The sequence below is a fragment of the Polychytrium aggregatum genome, assembly GCF_025602895.1.
Source record: "Polychytrium aggregatum strain JEL109 chromosome Unknown BJ171scaffold_6, whole genome shotgun sequence".
NCBI lineage: Eukaryota > Fungi > Chytridiomycota > Chytridiomycetes > Polychytriales > Polychytrium > Polychytrium aggregatum.
In genome coordinates, this window is record NW_026516208.1 from 869,320 (window position 1) to 885,636 (window position 16,317).

Sequence of the window (16,317 nt, forward strand, 5' to 3'; positions counted from 1 at the left end):
CAGGACAGGAAACAATCGCGCGGCTTGCTCACTGGAGCCTAGAGTAGGTCAGCGGGTTTCAAGCATCTGAAGCCAGAAAGGCACTGCTCCGTTTCGTTCTGAATAAATCTTATTATGGGGTATTGCGGTTCACACGCTGGAGTGTGTCAGAGTATTTATAGGGTCGCTAGCGGGAGGGAGGCGAGAGCTGCTCGCATGGCCATTGTCTTGAGTCGATATTCAGAATGAGATGATTTGATACAGTGTTCCCTGCCCCCCCTCGCACCTTGCTTCCACAATGTCCGTGCGATCAGGCTGCGGGTGTGGGATCCTCCTCAGCAGGCTCCACAGCGACGACCTCTTCGGCGTGGCCTGCAAAGTCGTGATGGTTGCAGAACAGAGTGGCAATGAAGGTTGCCGTCATCAGCGAGCCAATTAGCAGCATCGTAAAGTTGGCCATGGTAGATACCGTTGCGGAGTAAATGAACCCGAACAAGAAGGACGCCAAGATCGACGCCAGCTGCTGCAGGACCGACAGAGACGAAAAGAGACGGCCCTGTTCCTCGACCGACACCAGCCGCGAGAAGATGCTTCGGGTGACGGGACGAGCGACGATGACGATAGTGTCGAGGATAGCCACTGGAGCCACACAAGCGCATATCCGAGAAGGGAGTGCCGATGCAGAGCCATCAAGGTGAGCGTAAGGTGTTAGAACTGTCGACATAGTCACAGACCCCATGTACATAGACAGGGCAATCGCCATGGATAGACATATGCGGCCAAAGCACCAACACCGCGGGATCTCGCGGACAGAAACTCACCGAAAATCATCTGCCATCCCTCGGTAATAAACGCAGTCACGACGATCGAGGCGGCATAGCCCAGGTATGCCGACCGGATGAAAATGAGCTCCCAGAAGGCTCTGTCCTCGGCCTTGGGCTGGCGCGAAACCATCCGGAACAGGACCGGCAGGACCAGTGTCTGCATCAACAACTTGGAGGCAGAGACCATGGAGATAAACGAGGCCAGCGATAGTTCATCCCATCCAAACTTCAGGTTGGTGTAGAGCACCACAATGGACATGAAGCCGGTGGCGCTCATGGACAAGAGAAACGTGCACAGCAACATGATGCGCAGGGAGGTGGTGTGGCTGTTGGACGTCAGGAAGCGCGAGATGTAGCCGATGCTGTCGCTGTAGTTCTTGATGACGCCGGTAATGGTCTGCTTCAGGTTGGGTTTGGTGGTGGTGATCGAGCCTCCAGCGGGCCCGTTGGCGGTCGGGCCGCTGGGTTTCTTCAGGGATTCGGGAAGGATAAAAACGACATAGAGAAAGACCACCGCCTCCAGGACGACCGCGACATAGTAGACCACCAGTAGATTGATCTGTCGAAAAGACACCGCGTCAGTCGAGCTCAGAGGCAGTCAGCTGTCGGCTGCATCGGACCAGGAGAGCAGGGTGGCGGGTAGATCGTGGCTGGAGTGAATCTTGAATGCGCCTCTGCGTCTCCCCCCCCCATCGACTTGGCTGCACTTTTGGAGTGCATCCACAGGCTTCTTCTTGTCACCTCGCCATCTTGGATCACCGCACCAACACCAGCCTTGGCTTTCCCACACGGCCTCACCTTGGATAGGGCACCGGCCGCCAGAGGGCCCAGCATCAGCGCCACCGACATGCACGACTCGAGCATGGTGAAGTACGTGGCCCTGGACTTCTTATCGGTGATGTCGGCGATGTAGGCGGAGCCGAAGATCTCGTTCGCGGCAACGCCACCCAACAAGGCTTGCGCCGAGAGGATGAGGATCAGCACCCACATATCTCCGCCAAAATGAGCCAGGGCGATGATACCGACAGAGTAGACTATGCCCTGCAAGACAAGGCGAGGGAGAGGATGACGGCGGGTCAGAACGATGCTCGCACGAAGGGGAGAGGGGATAGGTGGCCAGAGTTCTTGGGCCGGCAGACAGCGGGTTGAAAGATGGACTTACTCCGACAGCGTTCATTCCCATGATGATATTGCGGCCGTACCGATCCGAGATAAAGCCTACGATGGGAGTGACCACGAGCTCGGTGATGCCGGTGACGACGCTGAGGGTGGAGAGCCAGAAGGCAGAGAGGGCCTATGCGACCAAGCAAGATGTGCTGAATGAGCATGTCGCCAGAGCCAGCAGACAGGCCCGACCCAGCAGACAGGCCCGACCCAGCAGACCCTGCCTCTACCTGTCCCACAGGGCAAGGCTATTCCAAGCCCCGGTGTCCCACGCGAGCCCTGCCTTTCTCAGCCACACTAAAGCATCGACATCCATACCTGCACGGCGGGATCGTTGCAGTTCTGGTCGTCGGGCTCGGTCGAGAAGATGGTGCTGGAATCGGGACTCTTGATTCGGTAGCAGGCGACCATGAGGACCAGGTAGAGCAGCGAGATCTGGATCATGATCTGGGCGATGTAGTGGACAAACATGGGTGGCAGCAGCAGTACTATCCCGGGTTTGCGCCACGAGAGCCAGCCTGAGGTGGATGAGGCGGAGGCGCCATCGGGCCCAGCAGGGGGCTGTTGCTGCAGCTGGTCAGCCGGGTGGGCGAGGAGAGGAGTAGACTCGCTTGAAGATTGGGATGATCCAGGCATGGCGAGGGTGACGGGAGGGAGAGGCTTGAGGTTGAGGGAGACCAGACGGAGGTGCCGGTTGAGGATGGGCTAGGCTTTTGGGAGCGCGGGGCTGGAATGCGGCTGGGGTGGGGGGAGGAAGGCCCAAACGACGGGAATGGACTCGCAATCCGGACAGGAAGCAAGATTGCAGGGGGTGTTTGTGGGACGGCTATGGGCCGAGGAAGGGGCGTCGCAGGCAGGGGAATGGGAGGATGTGTGCGGACAGAGGAATGGTCGTCCAGCCGAGAAATATATGGGGGGAGTCAAGGCGGGAGAGCCATGAGCCGCCGCCATGGCTCGGCGGGTGCAGTGTCGCACATATGGCCTCGTGCCACTGTCGGGGCTTGTGCGCACCAATCAGGCAGCGCAGCGGCCACGTGTGTGCGACGGAGCAGCCGTTGGGCGCATGTCCTTGGCATCGCGCCAAGGACGGCGATCGCCTCATCCGCTGGTGTATGGAGGAAGCCATGCACGCAAAGGCCATGCACGCAAAAGCCATGCACGCAGAAGCCATGCAAACGAGAGAGAGCCACGGCGGTTGTTTCCGGTCATGGAAGCGATGGGCGATGTGTGTGTATTCAGGCCCGGAAATCAACGACAGCCGTTTCGTTTTGGGTACCGCTGTATCACAGATGCACATGACACCAAACGAGCAAGCGGGCCGAGTTGGACAGGCAAGCGGAAAGGAGGGTGGAATCGATAGACAGACGAGATGAAAGCAGACATATACACACTGCCCCCTCTCGAGGACAGGACGAAAGGACGACAACAAGTGCAGCCGGAGCACCGCTCGTTACGAGGCAGCAGCAGCAGCAGCGCAGCTGCCGCACGAAAACGACGATGGGCCGGAGTTACGACCAGCGAGCAACATGTGGACAAGAAAATTGGGGAAAATACAAGCCAAGGAAAGGGCAGGCGGCACAGCAGACAGAAAAGGCAGAGACGAGACTTTGGTCAAAACTACAGCAACAATCAGCAACGACAGAGCGCCCCCATCCACGCTGGCTTGGGCCTTACTCCGTCCGCGGAGCGAACCAACGGCAGCCAGGATACAGTCGTATCCCACAACAGGACGGATGCATCCCGACAGGGTCGCTTGACGATCAGATCAATCAGGATGCGTATCGCATAGCATTGTCGGGAACAGACCACCATGGCAGCACCTATGCGCCGGTGTCGTCCAGAGATTCGCTCAGGCTGTGCTTGTCCGATTCCCAATAGGCCCGCTCGGCGGAGAAATCTTCGCATGACGACATGGGATGGACAATCTGGAAGCTCCGGTTGGCCTGCTTGCGGCGGTTCACGGATTGGTTGCGACGGACATTGACGACGATGCTGAAGGACGCGAGGTTGGTGGCCGGGAGGGGTTCGGCCTGGTCGACCGACTCGGCCGCCAGCAGAATGGAAGGCGTGCTCGGTTCGGCGCCATCGGTCGTGATGCTGAGGTTGGACAATGCCAGGGCCGAGTCGTTGGGGTTCACCAGAGCGGCGCCCAGGGAATCCTCAAGGATGCGCGGGTCCACAATCTGCATCGTTCCAACCACTTGGGTCTGTGAGTTGGCGTCGGGATCGGCAGCCTCGAGAGGATCCAGCTTCGCGTCGCTGAGCTGCACGACATCGAAGGGCTGTCGCTCCTCAAACCCAGCCTGGCTGTGGCCCCAGGCTTCGTCGAGGGCGCTGGCGCCATCCTCAGCGCCTTCGCCATCGTCTTCGTCGTCGTCGTCGTCCGCGTCGAGGTACATATCCTGGATGACAGCAATAGCCTCAAAGTTTTGCTCATCTGCAGCGTGGCCTTCTTGGTTTACCCACTGGACAGGACCAAAGATCCACTTGACGTACTCGATCAGGGTCATCATCACGGCACACTTTGCATTCATGTCCAGCATTTCTCGCGCAAGCGAGTTGTCGGCCGAGCGCAGGATGTTGGGCGCAAAGATGATGCTGAGGTTCTGGATGCTCATCTTGTTGACCTCGCGGTTCTCAGCGACCTTGAAAAGATGCTCACACAGGAACTTGAGCGTCACGCGGTTGACCGAGGGGAGCGACCAGACCAAGTCCTGCAGTCTGGCAAGACGCACATCCTTATCTTCGATGGCTGCCGAGGCGGGAGAGTGCAAAGAGAGTCAGATTGAGGGGTTTTGTAGATGTGCAAGGTCAGAAACAGCATGGCGCGACGGTACGGCGATACAGTTATAAGGCCAATGCCAAAAAGAAACTCGGATGCATAGCCAGGAACGTCAGCTATACGGAACGGCATCGCATCCAGAGCAGCTCACTCACTTGGAGCTTTGATAAACTCGTCGTATTTGTCGTAGGGGCACAGCGGCTCCATCTTGGGCGGCAGGCCGTCTCGTATGAAGCCCTTGATGACGTTGGTCACCACGTGTACATCGTTGTCGTAGACGCTGTGACTTTCCATGGCGTCAAAGATGGACGAGGAGCCGCCGTGGAGTCCTGGCAGGCGCGACCAGGGCTTGGAGAGCACACCGCCTCGAGACGAGGACGCAGCGCCCTGTAGCTTCTTGAGCATCTGCTTGGGCTTGTTGATGGCCTTGTTTTTGACGAAATCGAGGTCGAGGTGGGCTGCCTCCTCCATGCTGTGTCGCGACGACGAAATCGTCTCGGTCAGCGAGAGTCGGGACGAGCGCCGGGCCAGTGAAGGCGTCGATGGAATCAGGGGCGAGTCCGTGGCAAGTGACTGCAGCAGAGGCGAGGGGGCCGGCGGTCGCTCGAGCTTGACCTTGTGCGGGTTCTGGTCAAACATCTTGCGGAGGCGGTCGACTGTCGTGGAGGTGCCCGAGATGCGATAGATGCCAACAGAGTCCATGCCAATGTCCTCAACCAGGGCAATGCATTTGCGCAGGATCAGCGGCACCTCTTCCATGGTGCTGAGCGACGAGACTGAGCTCTCGAGCGTGGCGGTGCTGATCGGCCGCTTGCCAATGTGGCGAGTCAGGGTCGATGTGTGCGACGACTGGGTCCCGCGTCGAACAAGCTTGATGGTGTTGGGATGCGGGATAAATGGCGCTGTGTTCTTGGACACCTGGGCCGCAGGACGCAGGAACTTGGCCAAGCCGTGCTTGGCAGCCGGATCGGAGTCGCCTGCGCCCTTCTTACCAAAGGCCGAGGGCTTGCCAAGGAAGCCGGGCTTGGTTTTGTGCCCAGTTGCCTTATCCTTTGCGGGTGCGTCGGCCAAGGCACCCTCGTTGCCGCCGGGCGATTTTTCGCCGCTGGCAAGATGGGCCGACGGGTCCTTCTTGAGCTGCGCGGTCGCAGCATCGTCCAGACGCACCAGGTTTGTCGGCCCAGAGATGGCGCGCTTGTTGACCGACTGCTGGTCAGCGTGGCGGGTCCAGAAGAGACCCTTGGAAGCCTTGGCATTGGGCGCGCTCGGTGTGATGGGAGTGCCGGGAGTGCCGGGGGTGCCGGGGGTGCCAGGGGTGCTCGGCGTGTTGGGCGTGTTGGGTGTGTTGGGCGTAGGCGGTGCCACATCGTACTTGAAGTTGTCCTTGGCGATGGGTGGAGGAGGAATGGTCGAGACCGAGGTCGAGAGGGAGCTTTCGCTCACGGAGGAAAGCAGGGCCGGCGACTCACCAGAATCGGCAAAGATCATCGTGGTGCGGCGCGAGGCAGGCATGCTGCTGGCAGGGATTGAGGAGACGCGCCGAGGCGCGACTTCGAGCGAGTGAGCATCGCCCACCAGCTCGGCGAGGTGGTGGTCGCGACCGACATACGAGTTCTGCGGGGTGACCTGGGTCGAGTTGGCTCGGGAGGTCGGGTTGGAGGCAAAGAACATCGAGTCGCGGGAATAGAGATCGCCGAGATCCAGCACCGAGCTGGGATCCTGCGTGCTAACCGAGTACATAACATTGGCCCACTCCTGCAGCTCTGTCTGGTAGAAGACATGTGGAGTGAACGGGGATCCAGCGGGACGGCTGGACGGATCAAAGGCCTCGTCGGATGAGAGCAGCTCGAGCATGACTTGGTCGCAGTAGGACTTGCCGTCGATCTGGACGGAGCGAGTTGTGACGATGATCTGGTTGGCGTTCGAGGTGAACGAGACCAGGGACGACACCGAGCCCGGGTTGACCGTCGAGAAGGTCGAGTTGGTGACCTCGATACGCGCTCCGGCAAGGTTCATGTAGCCCACGAGTGTCTTTGGCGAGGACTTGAGTTCCGCGTAGCTCAGGCTGGCCAGCGACTTTTGGCTCTCGATCGAGGGGCGGCGCGCGCGCTCGGGTGCGATAAATTGGTGTGTCGTCGGCGAGGCCGAGGGCGAGATGTCCGAGTTGTGGGCATGGCGATGGCTGTTGTAGGGGCCCGTGCTGGTGCCGATACTCATGTCGCGGGCGCCGTGGTTGCGGGCATTCTTGATGCGCAAGAAGATGTTGTTGTAGCGGCGGCCCTCGGAACCGTCACGGGCCTGCTCGCGGCCGTAGCTGGTCGTGAAGTTGACGCTGGGCGACTTTTTGATGGGCGGGAAGGCCGCCGAGGACTGCGACTGGTTGGGCGAGTAGGCCAGAAGGGCGCTCTTCTTGGTCGACAGGTAAGCAGAGTTGCGGTCGCTGAGGTCGTAAAAGACCAGGTAGTTACCACGGACCTCGGTATAGAAGATCATGCCCTCCTCCATGGGGTCCAAGGGCATGAAGCCGTGCCGGTCGCCCCATTCGTTCGTGGCGTTGATGCCGGACTTGCGCTTGGAAAACTTGAGCGAGAAGCCATCTGGCGCGAACCGCTTGATCCAGTTCTTCTTTCCGTGCTCGTGGGTGCCTGTGGGGATATGCTGCGACTTTGTTGTCGATGTAGACTTGACCGACGGCGTGGAGGAGTTGAGCACTTTCCTGATAAAGTAGCCCGACTTGCGGACAGGAAGCCCTTGAATCTGAAGCGAGACGAATATGGTCTGCTCCTTGGAGAGAGGCTCTGTGAGCTGTAGCGGGGCCAGGGAGGCAGAATAGCCAAGCAGCAGTAAGTATCGAGGTGAAAGCGAGATACGGCCAAGATCGTCAGGCAAGCCAGTAGAGCAAGGCAGCTAGCTGCAAATATCCGGTATTGCCGAGGGTCTTGCTACTTGGCGGTGCTACTGTTGCCACGACGTAGCGACGGAGAAATGCCCATGTCTACAAACAAGCTCAGATTCACTATGCTCCCCCCCCGCTCATCTCAAATATCATCATCAGCTTACCGGGACATGGGGCAGCCCCAACTCGGGCAGAGGCGAGGCTGGCTGGTCCACCGGAGATAAATCACGCAGGGGAACTGCGACCTCAGCCTCGAGGGACGAAGCGGGCATTTCGGTGAGGCCTGGGTTGTTCACAGCCACGTCGGCAAGAACATCGGCAAGCACATTGGCGTCAGGGCCGATCGACGGACTAGAACGCGGAGGTGCTTGGACAGGCGGGCTGGTGGCCTCGAGCTTGAGTTGGGCAATGGATGCCGATTTGTGCGAAGTGCCCGACGGCGACCGCGCCGACGCAAGGGCAGCGGTGATGAGCGAGGTGTGGCTCGAGACCGATGCATTCACAAGGAGCTCGGCGGAGGGGTTGCGCTTGATGCGGCTGATGGCAATCGGCTGGGTTGAGAGAAGCGGTCGCTGAGGAGTCGCACCCAGCTGGTCGGCCGAGACACCATCAGTGGGCTGCTCGTTGGACCCAGAGCGAGCAGCAGCCAGGTCCAGGAGTGATTTTTGGCTCTGAATCTCGGCACGCTCCGTCGGAGGCGATGCCACGCCCTCAAAAGTCAGGGTCGAGAACGAAGGAGACAGAAGATGAGCGGAGGCACTAGTGGCAGCGAGCGAATCAGTGAGAGGGAAATGGACCTCGGTCGAGGAAAGCTCGGGGACCGAGGGCATGGAACCCAGCATCGGGCCGGCGGGCTGCGGCATCGGGTCGGTGATGGGCACAATCGATATCGAGGAGCCCATGAAGGGATTGAGAATGGTCTCTGAGGGCACAGGGCGGGTGGACGAGCCAGAGAGCAGTGACGGCTCTGCAACAGTATCGGCAGCATCGGCAGCAGGGGACAAGACCGCAATGTCCAGGCCTGGGTCCACTCTGTCGAGAGAGAGCAGCATGCTCGGCTGAGGATTCAGCGACTTTGGGACCGAGTATGCGACGGAGCCAGGCAGCTGGCCATGGAGAGCCGGAGCAGACGAGACGATAGAGGACCCGGGAGAAAACAGGCTCGACTGGTGCGGGGTATGGGATGCCGTGCCCAGGAGCGACGACGGGGGAAGGAACGACGAAATGGACAGGTCGGACGATGCTTGGGGATGAAAGTCGGTATCTTCGACCATGTCGAGGATCTCATCGACCGTGGCGGGACGATCGGGCCCGGACATGTTTCAGAGGACAGGGGACGGGACGACCGAGCGGCAAGACTGGAGGAGACAGAGGTGGGATCGACAGCAGAGAGCCGACGACGACAGGCAGAAACGCGGCAGTGTCCGAACCGACGACGTGATGAGAGGGAGCGAGGAGGCCAAAGCTGCGGCGACGGCAGGCTGGTTGTGGGATGCGAGCGGCAAAGCGCAGGGCAAAGGGCTGCCGGGAGGGGATGCGGGAGGGGATGTGTCAGCGGGAACAGGCTGAACCAAGCCCGAAGAGCCAGGAGGACGACCGATGGACAGGAAGAGCAAGCGCCGACAGGCAAAGGTCAAGACAGATGCGAGTCAAAGTCCCAGGCAGACACAAACCCAGCAAGACAGGCAGGGCAGGGCAAGGCAGGGCAAGAACGACGCAGAACAAGCCCGACAGGCGGCGGTTGAGTCAGAGGAGCGGTCCAAGACAGAAACAGAAACAGAAACAGAAACAGAAACGAGGCGGGTCAGCGTAGAGCGGCGGAGAAAGCAGACGATCACGACAGACAAGACGGCCAGGACAGCGACAGCGACACAGGGGCAGGCTCGGACCGACGATGGCGAGGGGAGCTGGCGAGTGTCAGCCGCACGGGTTGCTGGCGGTGGGCCTCGTGGAGCGGCGGCTGGGAGGAGGGCAAGTGCCAAGCGACGGCAAGCGACAGCAAGCGACAGCACGCAAGCAGGCTGGCCGATGGACATGCAAGACAATACGACCGGCAGCAACAGGGCCACCACAACCAGAGCCAGAGCAGTCGCCCACCTGCAGAGAGCGATAGAGTGGGCACCAACAACCGAAAGGCCGACCGAAAGGCGGCGCCAGACAATGTCCAAGTGGATGTCCAAGTGGCCAAGGGTTGTCCAAGGGTTGTCCAAGGGTTGTCCAGGTGTGTCCAGGCAAGACCTAGGCGAGACCCAGGCAAGATCCAGGCAAGATCCAGGCGAAACGGTCCAGGCAAAAAAGATCCAGGCGAGATCCAGGCAGCCAAAAGCCTCGAACCCCGAGCGATGGAGATGGCCGGGTCAGCCTCCAGTGGGCGAAAAAAACGACCGCCGCCCTGTGTCGCGGGCACAAAAATAGACAGCCGCGGCTGTGCCGGTGCCGCGTCGTGTGCGACTGCCGACTGCGGCCAATGTGTGTCCACGGGCTGCTGTTGGTGTGGTGGGGCGGCTCTGTGCGACCGCTCGCTGTCCACACCCAGTGTCGCTGTTCTGGACGGGACCTGGCAACCCGATCGAGCCCGCAAGTCATGGCAGCCCGCTCACGGCGGCTCGGCCATGGCGACTTGCTCATGGCGACTTGCTCATCAACTCGCTCACTCCCCAACCGACAGCACCGGTACCGCCCTGGCGCTGCACAGAACGCCCTTCCGTGCTCTTTGCAAGTCTCTGCGACACGAGCCCTGGGCAAAGGAAAGGAAGAGAAAAGGGCAAACAAAAGCCCCAGGATGCGGCATCATGCGCGCCGGCTCAGGAGATCATGGGGGCTCAGAGCCCACCCCATGTTGCAGACGCGGCCCGGTCGATTGCCTCGGCCCCATATGTACACGGTCCAAGCACTCCCTCGCATGTCCCGCGCAACGCATCCGTCCCTCAAACCCCAAAGCGCTCGCGGAGCTGCTGTTCAAAGTCGTCATCCAGCAACGCATCGTCGTAGTAGCCCTGGTTCGCCGACGCTGCTTCGTGCTCGGCGTGGTGGGCTTGATCGTCTTCCGCTGTCTCCTCGCAAGTGTGCATGTCCTCCTGCCGTTTGAGCCAGAGCTTCAATCTGCGTTCGCGCCAACCGAGACGTTAGGTTGACTCCAGCAAATCAAATGCCTCGACCCGCCCCCCGCCAGCAAAGCATGTCCACCACATCAACCAGCCGATATTAACGGTGCGGCCCGTCGTCCTTTCCTTGCCTCCCCCCCGCTCCACCAACCAGCTTCCTCCACGAACGATGCATTCCGTCACGCATTTGTCCAGACGACACCCGCGATGATCCCAGAGCGCATTGTCGCTCTCTTATTGTGGCCCCTCGCTCGTCCTCTGTGCCTTGCTTACCGAAAGGCATCGACGCCGTTGAGATAGTAGCGTGATAGCCGCTTGTCGCGGATGAAGCCGAGGTTCTCGTACAATCGCAGGGCTCCTCCGTTGGTCAGCTCCGTCTCCAGAACCACCTGCAGCCGAGCAGCATAGTGTGAGCTGCAGGTCGACCGCCGGGCCATCGTGCTCGTCGACCGGCATTTGCATCTGGAGGGCGGCCTGGGTGGCCTGGGTGGCCTGGGTGGCCTGGGTGGCCCTGTCCCGGCTTCCTCCCCGTGGCATCCGTCGTCGTTGCTCCATCGCCGCGACAATCAACATGCCCACCCGCAAGGTGATAGCGCTGCCCCCCCCCTCGCACCAATCGCACCTCGTCGGCATCCTTATTTTTCATCGCTTCGATCGAGAGCTTGACCAGCGTTGAGCCTGGGACAAGGCATGTCCAGTCGGAAACCAAGATCATGCGACCGGCCGGTTGCCGGACAGATCAGATGGGACCAAGGGAGCGGGAAAGAAAGCGCATGTGAGTCAGCAACGGATGCGAGGCAGCAACAAATACGGGTTGCAGGTGGATGCGTCGAAATCAGACCTCGATCCTGTAGCTCCTGATCTGATCTGCAACGCAAACCCAGCGCCACCTCTCTCATCAGAGCCAGGGCACTCTCACCTATCCCCCGTTTCCGGTATGTGTTGTCGACAACGAGCATGCCGATGTATCCACGCAGGGTTGTCGATCGATGCCTCTCCAGCTTCGAGATGACGACCCCGATATATTTGTCGCCGTCCATGGCCTGATGTGGCCGGTCCAAGCAGCAGCGGTGTGAGTGGTCGAGAGTGTCCCTCAGGGTTCCGAGTCGGGATCATCGCTGGACAGGCGGGGCGAACCCTGGGCTGCGAGCAGCACACCTATCCTGTTGATGAGCGTGGGCCAAGCTCTCCTGCGGATGGTCCTTGCGGTGCGGAAATGCTCACCAGAAAGCACAGGTCCGGCCAGCTGTGGAGGAAGAAGCGATATGTGTAGATCGAGTAGGGCTCGGACAGGTCGTTGTCGATCAGGGCCATAAGATACGGAAGCTGCTCTTCGCCTTTGTAGGGCACATATCGGATCTCGCCCTCGGCGGGATCGGTCCGGGCAGTGTCCCAGGACCGCTGGCTGGCTGGTGTGTCGGGCCCGAGCTGCATTCTCATCTCCACGTCCGATGGCTGCAGGGCAGAGGCGGGATCAGGCAGCCCAGGCTTGGAGAGCGGGTGGTTGAATGAGCCGCCAGGATCCTCGCTCTCCAAGAGACTCCCCGGTCCACTGACCCATGACAGATTCCGTTCCGTCCGCTGCCGGGGCTCGGCCACCTTTACTCCCTCCCTCTAATGCATATCTCCCCAATTTGACTCGTGCTGCCTTTGGTAAGCATTTGCTTGCGGGCAGGGGCTGTGCTCACGAAAACAACTCGAGTATATCCAGGGTGTCAAAGTACCCGCCAGTCTCACGATCAGAGCCGTCCCACTCCAGGCTGCTGGGCAGCATCTCACAGCGCCTCATCGTCCAGTCTCGCCAAGTGCGGGATTCGGGCCTTGAGCTCACGTTTGAGCGCATCGTGTCCAACGGCATCGACAATCGGATTGCCTCGGAGGTGCAAGCTGCTCAGTCGTCTGCACTGGGAGAGAGGGTCGAGGCCATCCACGGTGCGAATCTCTGGCGTCGCAACCGATTTGATGGGCATATCGACCCATTTGCGGAGCAGGAAGTTAGTGCCGTGTGCGAAATCCAGGATCGCAGTCCCACAAGTCCATGTAGCACTCGAGTCGGATGTTTCCCAGCCGTACCGTTAAATGAGAGATCGAGCTCTTCCAGCTCCAGGAGGTCCACGACGCCTTCGATGCTGCGGATGCCGTTCCGGGCTGCACGCACCGACTTGGCGAACGGGAACCGATGCAGCCCGTCCAAGCTTCGGAGTGAATTTGCGCTAACGTCAAGCTGCAGGGTCTGGATCGAGTCCTGGATCCCCATAGCAGGGCAGAGCGTGGTCAAGCCCAGACCGCCGAGAGACATGGCTCGGGTGACAGGATCGTATTTGTCCTTGGAGACGCTGTTTGCGATGAAATGCGACTCTGTCCAGCCAAATAATGCAAGATAAAGTGGTCAGGCTTTTCCTTCCTCAACTTGACAGATGCAAGGTGAGCGTCGTGACAGCAGTCCCTTGTCAACGACGATATCGGCCATCGCAGGCCATCACCACAAGCAGGGTGCCAGTGCGCCTGAGAGCGGTCGACTCACTATAGTCTCGGTAGTATTCCTTGCGGGCCGGATCAATCTTGGCCAAGTGATCAAGATGTTGGATGGCCTGCTGATCGTGGCATCCAAGCCGCTTCATGATGTGGACTACTGTCAAGAGTGCCCCTACACATTCAAACCCCATGAGCCACCCTTGGGTCAGCAACCATAGCCCGCCCCGTTCTCACGAAGCATGGGCAATCCCAGGCCCTTCACCGGATTGGGCATCACTTTGCAGTACATGTCGACACCGCACTCCCCAGTGCTTTGAACGAGAAACACTCACACTTGCTGTCGGGCTCAACTTCAACAAGTTCCTGGATCGCTTCGAGCTCTCGTTTCCAGGTCTCCACCGACTGGAAAATCTCGTTGACTGGCGAGGCTTCCTGAGCCACGCCCGATTGCTCAAGGCGGAGCTGAACCGCGGACTCAGCCAGGACATCTAGAATCAAAGTGTGGACGGCGTGAGACTCAACCCACGGACCGTACTTGCGCTGTGGGTTGCAGGCTCATGGTAAACGCAGCGGCATTGGCCCTACCTTGAATGCGGTCAATCTTGAACACCGATTGGGAGGTTTCTGCACCAGTGCGGGAGCCCTGGAAGATACCATGGTCCACCACGACTTTGAGCGGAGACAGGGCAGGCTCGCCGCCCAGAGCAAGCTGAGTGTGCACCACGGTAACATATCCTCTCTTGGTTGCAGAGTGGGTGCTGAGGATCCCGTCGCCTGCGTACACCTGGATGCACTCGCTGTTCTTGACCTGCGACAAGCAAGCAGCATGGAAAGGTTCCAGTTGGACACGATACAATCATCAGAAACTCGGAAATCACAAGCGGTGCTCGAGGCGGGGAAGAGTGCACATGCATGATGTTTCTTTGCAGAATGTGACTGACCCAGATCTCTTTGTCCAAGAACAGCGCAAGGATCAGGTTGCCATCCGGGTCCAGCTTGCCGTGGACGCTCGTGATTTGGGGCTGTTGCTTATCTTGGTCACGATGAAGCAGGGAGGGGGTGGCGGTAAGTCTCTGGATATCATTTGAGCAGGTCGACGAATACTGCTCGCATCGCTTCATCGATTGGCTCTCTGAATGGACCCGTATTTCTGCCCGCCTTGCTGAAACGGTGGGCAAGGAACAGCGATCGCAGGTAGAGGGCAGCTGGCAAAAGCAGGCACGCTCACCTTCGCCAAGGAGCCAGCGCTGGTAAAGCCACGCACTCTGGTCTGCGGGCTCTGTGAAGATGGCGTTGCGCACCATATCAAAGTCTGGCCGATGAAAGAGATCCAAGGGAGATATCAGACGCAGACAAGAGCACTGGAAGCAACATGGATACGGAGAGCAGTTTGCTGCAGTCCTGCCATGGCGGTGGTCTCGGTGCTGTCGGCAGCGTCATCTACCTTTCTCGATGATCTTTTGGCGCTCCGCCAGATCAGGGAAGGCTCTAGGGATGACCTTGGCCCGATATTGCCACGCCGAAAAGTTGGAAAAGTTCTGGTTGATCTTCTTTGTGGTAAAATCAAACTCGGACAGCGCCGGGAAGTTGCCCGATGCAACAACGTGGCGGCGGTAGTCCCATCCGTGAACTGATCGTGACAGCCGTGCAAACAGATGCAGCCGCAAGTCAGCAGCAAAGCCAGTGCCGGATTCAAGTGCCGGTCTGAGCAATCCAGCCGCAACACGCCGATTCCCAATCTTTGGATGATGTCCCCAGTGGCTGCGGACTCACAGTTGCGTGCATCGATATCCAGCATCATGGTGACGAGCTTCAGCTCGCGGCCCCAGTCCGGGCGTGGGTGATGCGACAGAATCCATCCGCGGTGGTTCCACACCCAGTAAGACTTGGGTGCCTTTCGGATCGAGAGATCGCTGAACTGAAGCTCCTTATTCATGATGTCCTGCTGTTCTTCCTCGGTCCTGCATGGTTGCATTTCATCCAGCAGGACAGCGACGTTAGCGCACGGGGGAGTCATATCGCTTCCAAAGAGTCGGCCCTGACGATCTCCACATGCGCTAAATTGTGCAGCCGATCTCCGGCTTCATCTGCCCAAACCATGAGTCATCTCACGTCGGTCGTCAGGATTCGGTTTCAAGCGGCGCACTCACATGGGTCCGAGCCAGTGATTCAAAATCTCCCGTCGGATGTTCCAAATGGTGTAGAAATCCGGGCTTGAGTCCAAGATGGTTGTGGTGATCCCAAAGGCTTGCTCGTCATATTCCTTGGATGAGCGCTGGTGTGGCGATGTGGTAAGCACACCCAGCGATGATCTAGCCAGGCAGCCGATCTCGACACACTTTGGCCTCGGAGCCCTAATTGCACATCGGGAGAGACACAACGCTACCTTTTCATGTGCTGCTTGCGTCAGACGGAGAAATTCCCGGATGCCCTCCTGCTCCTTGGCCCGAGCTTTGGCGAGGACTTCTTCGCTCTGGCCAGCGACTTTGGCTTGGCGCTTGCGGCCATGCTGCAGCAAAGAGCGGTGGGACCGTGAGTCGGCCGGCTGCCAGTGTAGAACAGAGCCGACCATCACTGGCTCTGGAGGCAAAGGCGATGCGGTCCGTGCATCCAAACGGTTGTGGCTGAAGAGCAGCACTGATATTTGGGAGGCGACATCTATCTGCCCGAGGTGCCTGTCCGTGCCCGCAGCCGTACCATTCCACCTTCAGACGACATTGTTGCAGAGAAGCGATAGTAGCCCCACGATCGAGCGATCCAGAGTGAGAACAGAAGCGGGCTTGCTGGTGCTGGTGCTGGTGCTGGTGCTGTCTGTTGCAGATCAGAGCCAGGGCAAGAGCCAGGGCAAGAGCCAGTCCCAGCCGCGACACCCCCGGTTCCAATGCAGCCCCGGAGCGGCCGTTTCGTTGTTGGCGCTTGCCGAGATCTCAGGTTTTCGCAGCCATCGATCGCAACAGCCCCATCCAGTGCTGCCAACTGGGCCGCAGCAGCAGCAGCCCCGTCCTGCACTCACCCTAAAAACTCTGCGTCCAGGACCCATCGACCCTCAGCCTCAATTTACTGCAGCCGAGCGAGCCGAAGTAATCAGTCATC

General features: G+C 59.5%; 5 protein-coding genes across 5 annotated transcripts; all 5 read right to left on the bottom strand.

Moving 5' to 3' along the window:
* Window positions 1-2,834, bottom strand: BJ171DRAFT_596390 (major facilitator superfamily domain-containing protein). The gene is made up of 5 exons (XM_053114676.1): window positions 2,286-2,834; window positions 1,966-2,097; window positions 1,602-1,844; window positions 801-1,362; window positions 1-618 (listed from the first exon to the last, which is right to left on the bottom strand). Exons 1-5 carry the CDS (start codon window positions 2,601-2,603, stop codon window positions 290-292), a joined length of 1,584 nt encoding a protein of 527 aa, XP_052970055.1. The 5' UTR covers window positions 2,604-2,834; the 3' UTR covers window positions 1-289.
* A 1,610-nt stretch (window positions 2,835-4,444) lies between these two features.
* On the bottom strand, window positions 4,445-5,043 carry BJ171DRAFT_420509 (Rho GTPase activation protein; the record flags this gene model as incomplete). The annotated part of the gene is made up of 2 exons (XM_053107435.1): window positions 4,445-4,719; window positions 4,905-5,043. Coding segments are annotated over 2 exons (414 nt in total), but the record flags the coding sequence as incomplete, so codon positions are not given.
* On the bottom strand, window positions 4,994-9,145 carry BJ171DRAFT_258924 (uncharacterized protein). Its single transcript, XM_053106762.1, has 3 exons — window positions 7,810-9,145; window positions 5,365-7,554; window positions 4,994-5,221 (listed from the first exon to the last, which is right to left on the bottom strand). Exons 1-3 carry the CDS (start codon window positions 8,962-8,964, stop codon window positions 5,048-5,050), a joined length of 3,519 nt encoding a protein of 1,172 aa, XP_052970057.1. The 5' UTR covers window positions 8,965-9,145; the 3' UTR covers window positions 4,994-5,047.
* A 1,219-nt stretch (window positions 9,146-10,364) lies between these two features.
* Window positions 10,365-12,399, bottom strand: BJ171DRAFT_492279 (acyl-CoA N-acyltransferase). The gene is made up of 5 exons (XM_053109800.1): window positions 11,974-12,399; window positions 11,669-11,792; window positions 11,372-11,427; window positions 11,023-11,138; window positions 10,365-10,747 (listed from the first exon to the last, which is right to left on the bottom strand). The coding sequence occupies exons 1-5, from the start codon at window positions 12,187-12,189 to the stop codon at window positions 10,573-10,575; spliced, it is 687 nt and encodes a 228-aa protein (XP_052970058.1). The 5' UTR covers window positions 12,190-12,399; the 3' UTR covers window positions 10,365-10,572.
* Window positions 12,400-16,064, bottom strand: BJ171DRAFT_455956 (uncharacterized protein). The gene is made up of 12 exons (XM_053108298.1): window positions 15,922-16,064; window positions 15,611-15,733; window positions 15,375-15,499; window positions 14,998-15,185; window positions 14,669-14,854; window positions 14,453-14,536; window positions 14,166-14,257; window positions 13,810-14,032; window positions 13,557-13,712; window positions 13,274-13,396; window positions 12,823-13,107; window positions 12,400-12,691 (listed from the first exon to the last, which is right to left on the bottom strand). The coding sequence occupies exons 1-12, from the start codon at window positions 15,940-15,942 to the stop codon at window positions 12,525-12,527; spliced, it is 1,773 nt and encodes a 590-aa protein (XP_052970059.1). The 5' UTR covers window positions 15,943-16,064; the 3' UTR covers window positions 12,400-12,524.
* Window positions 16,065-16,317: the final 253 nt, after the last annotated feature.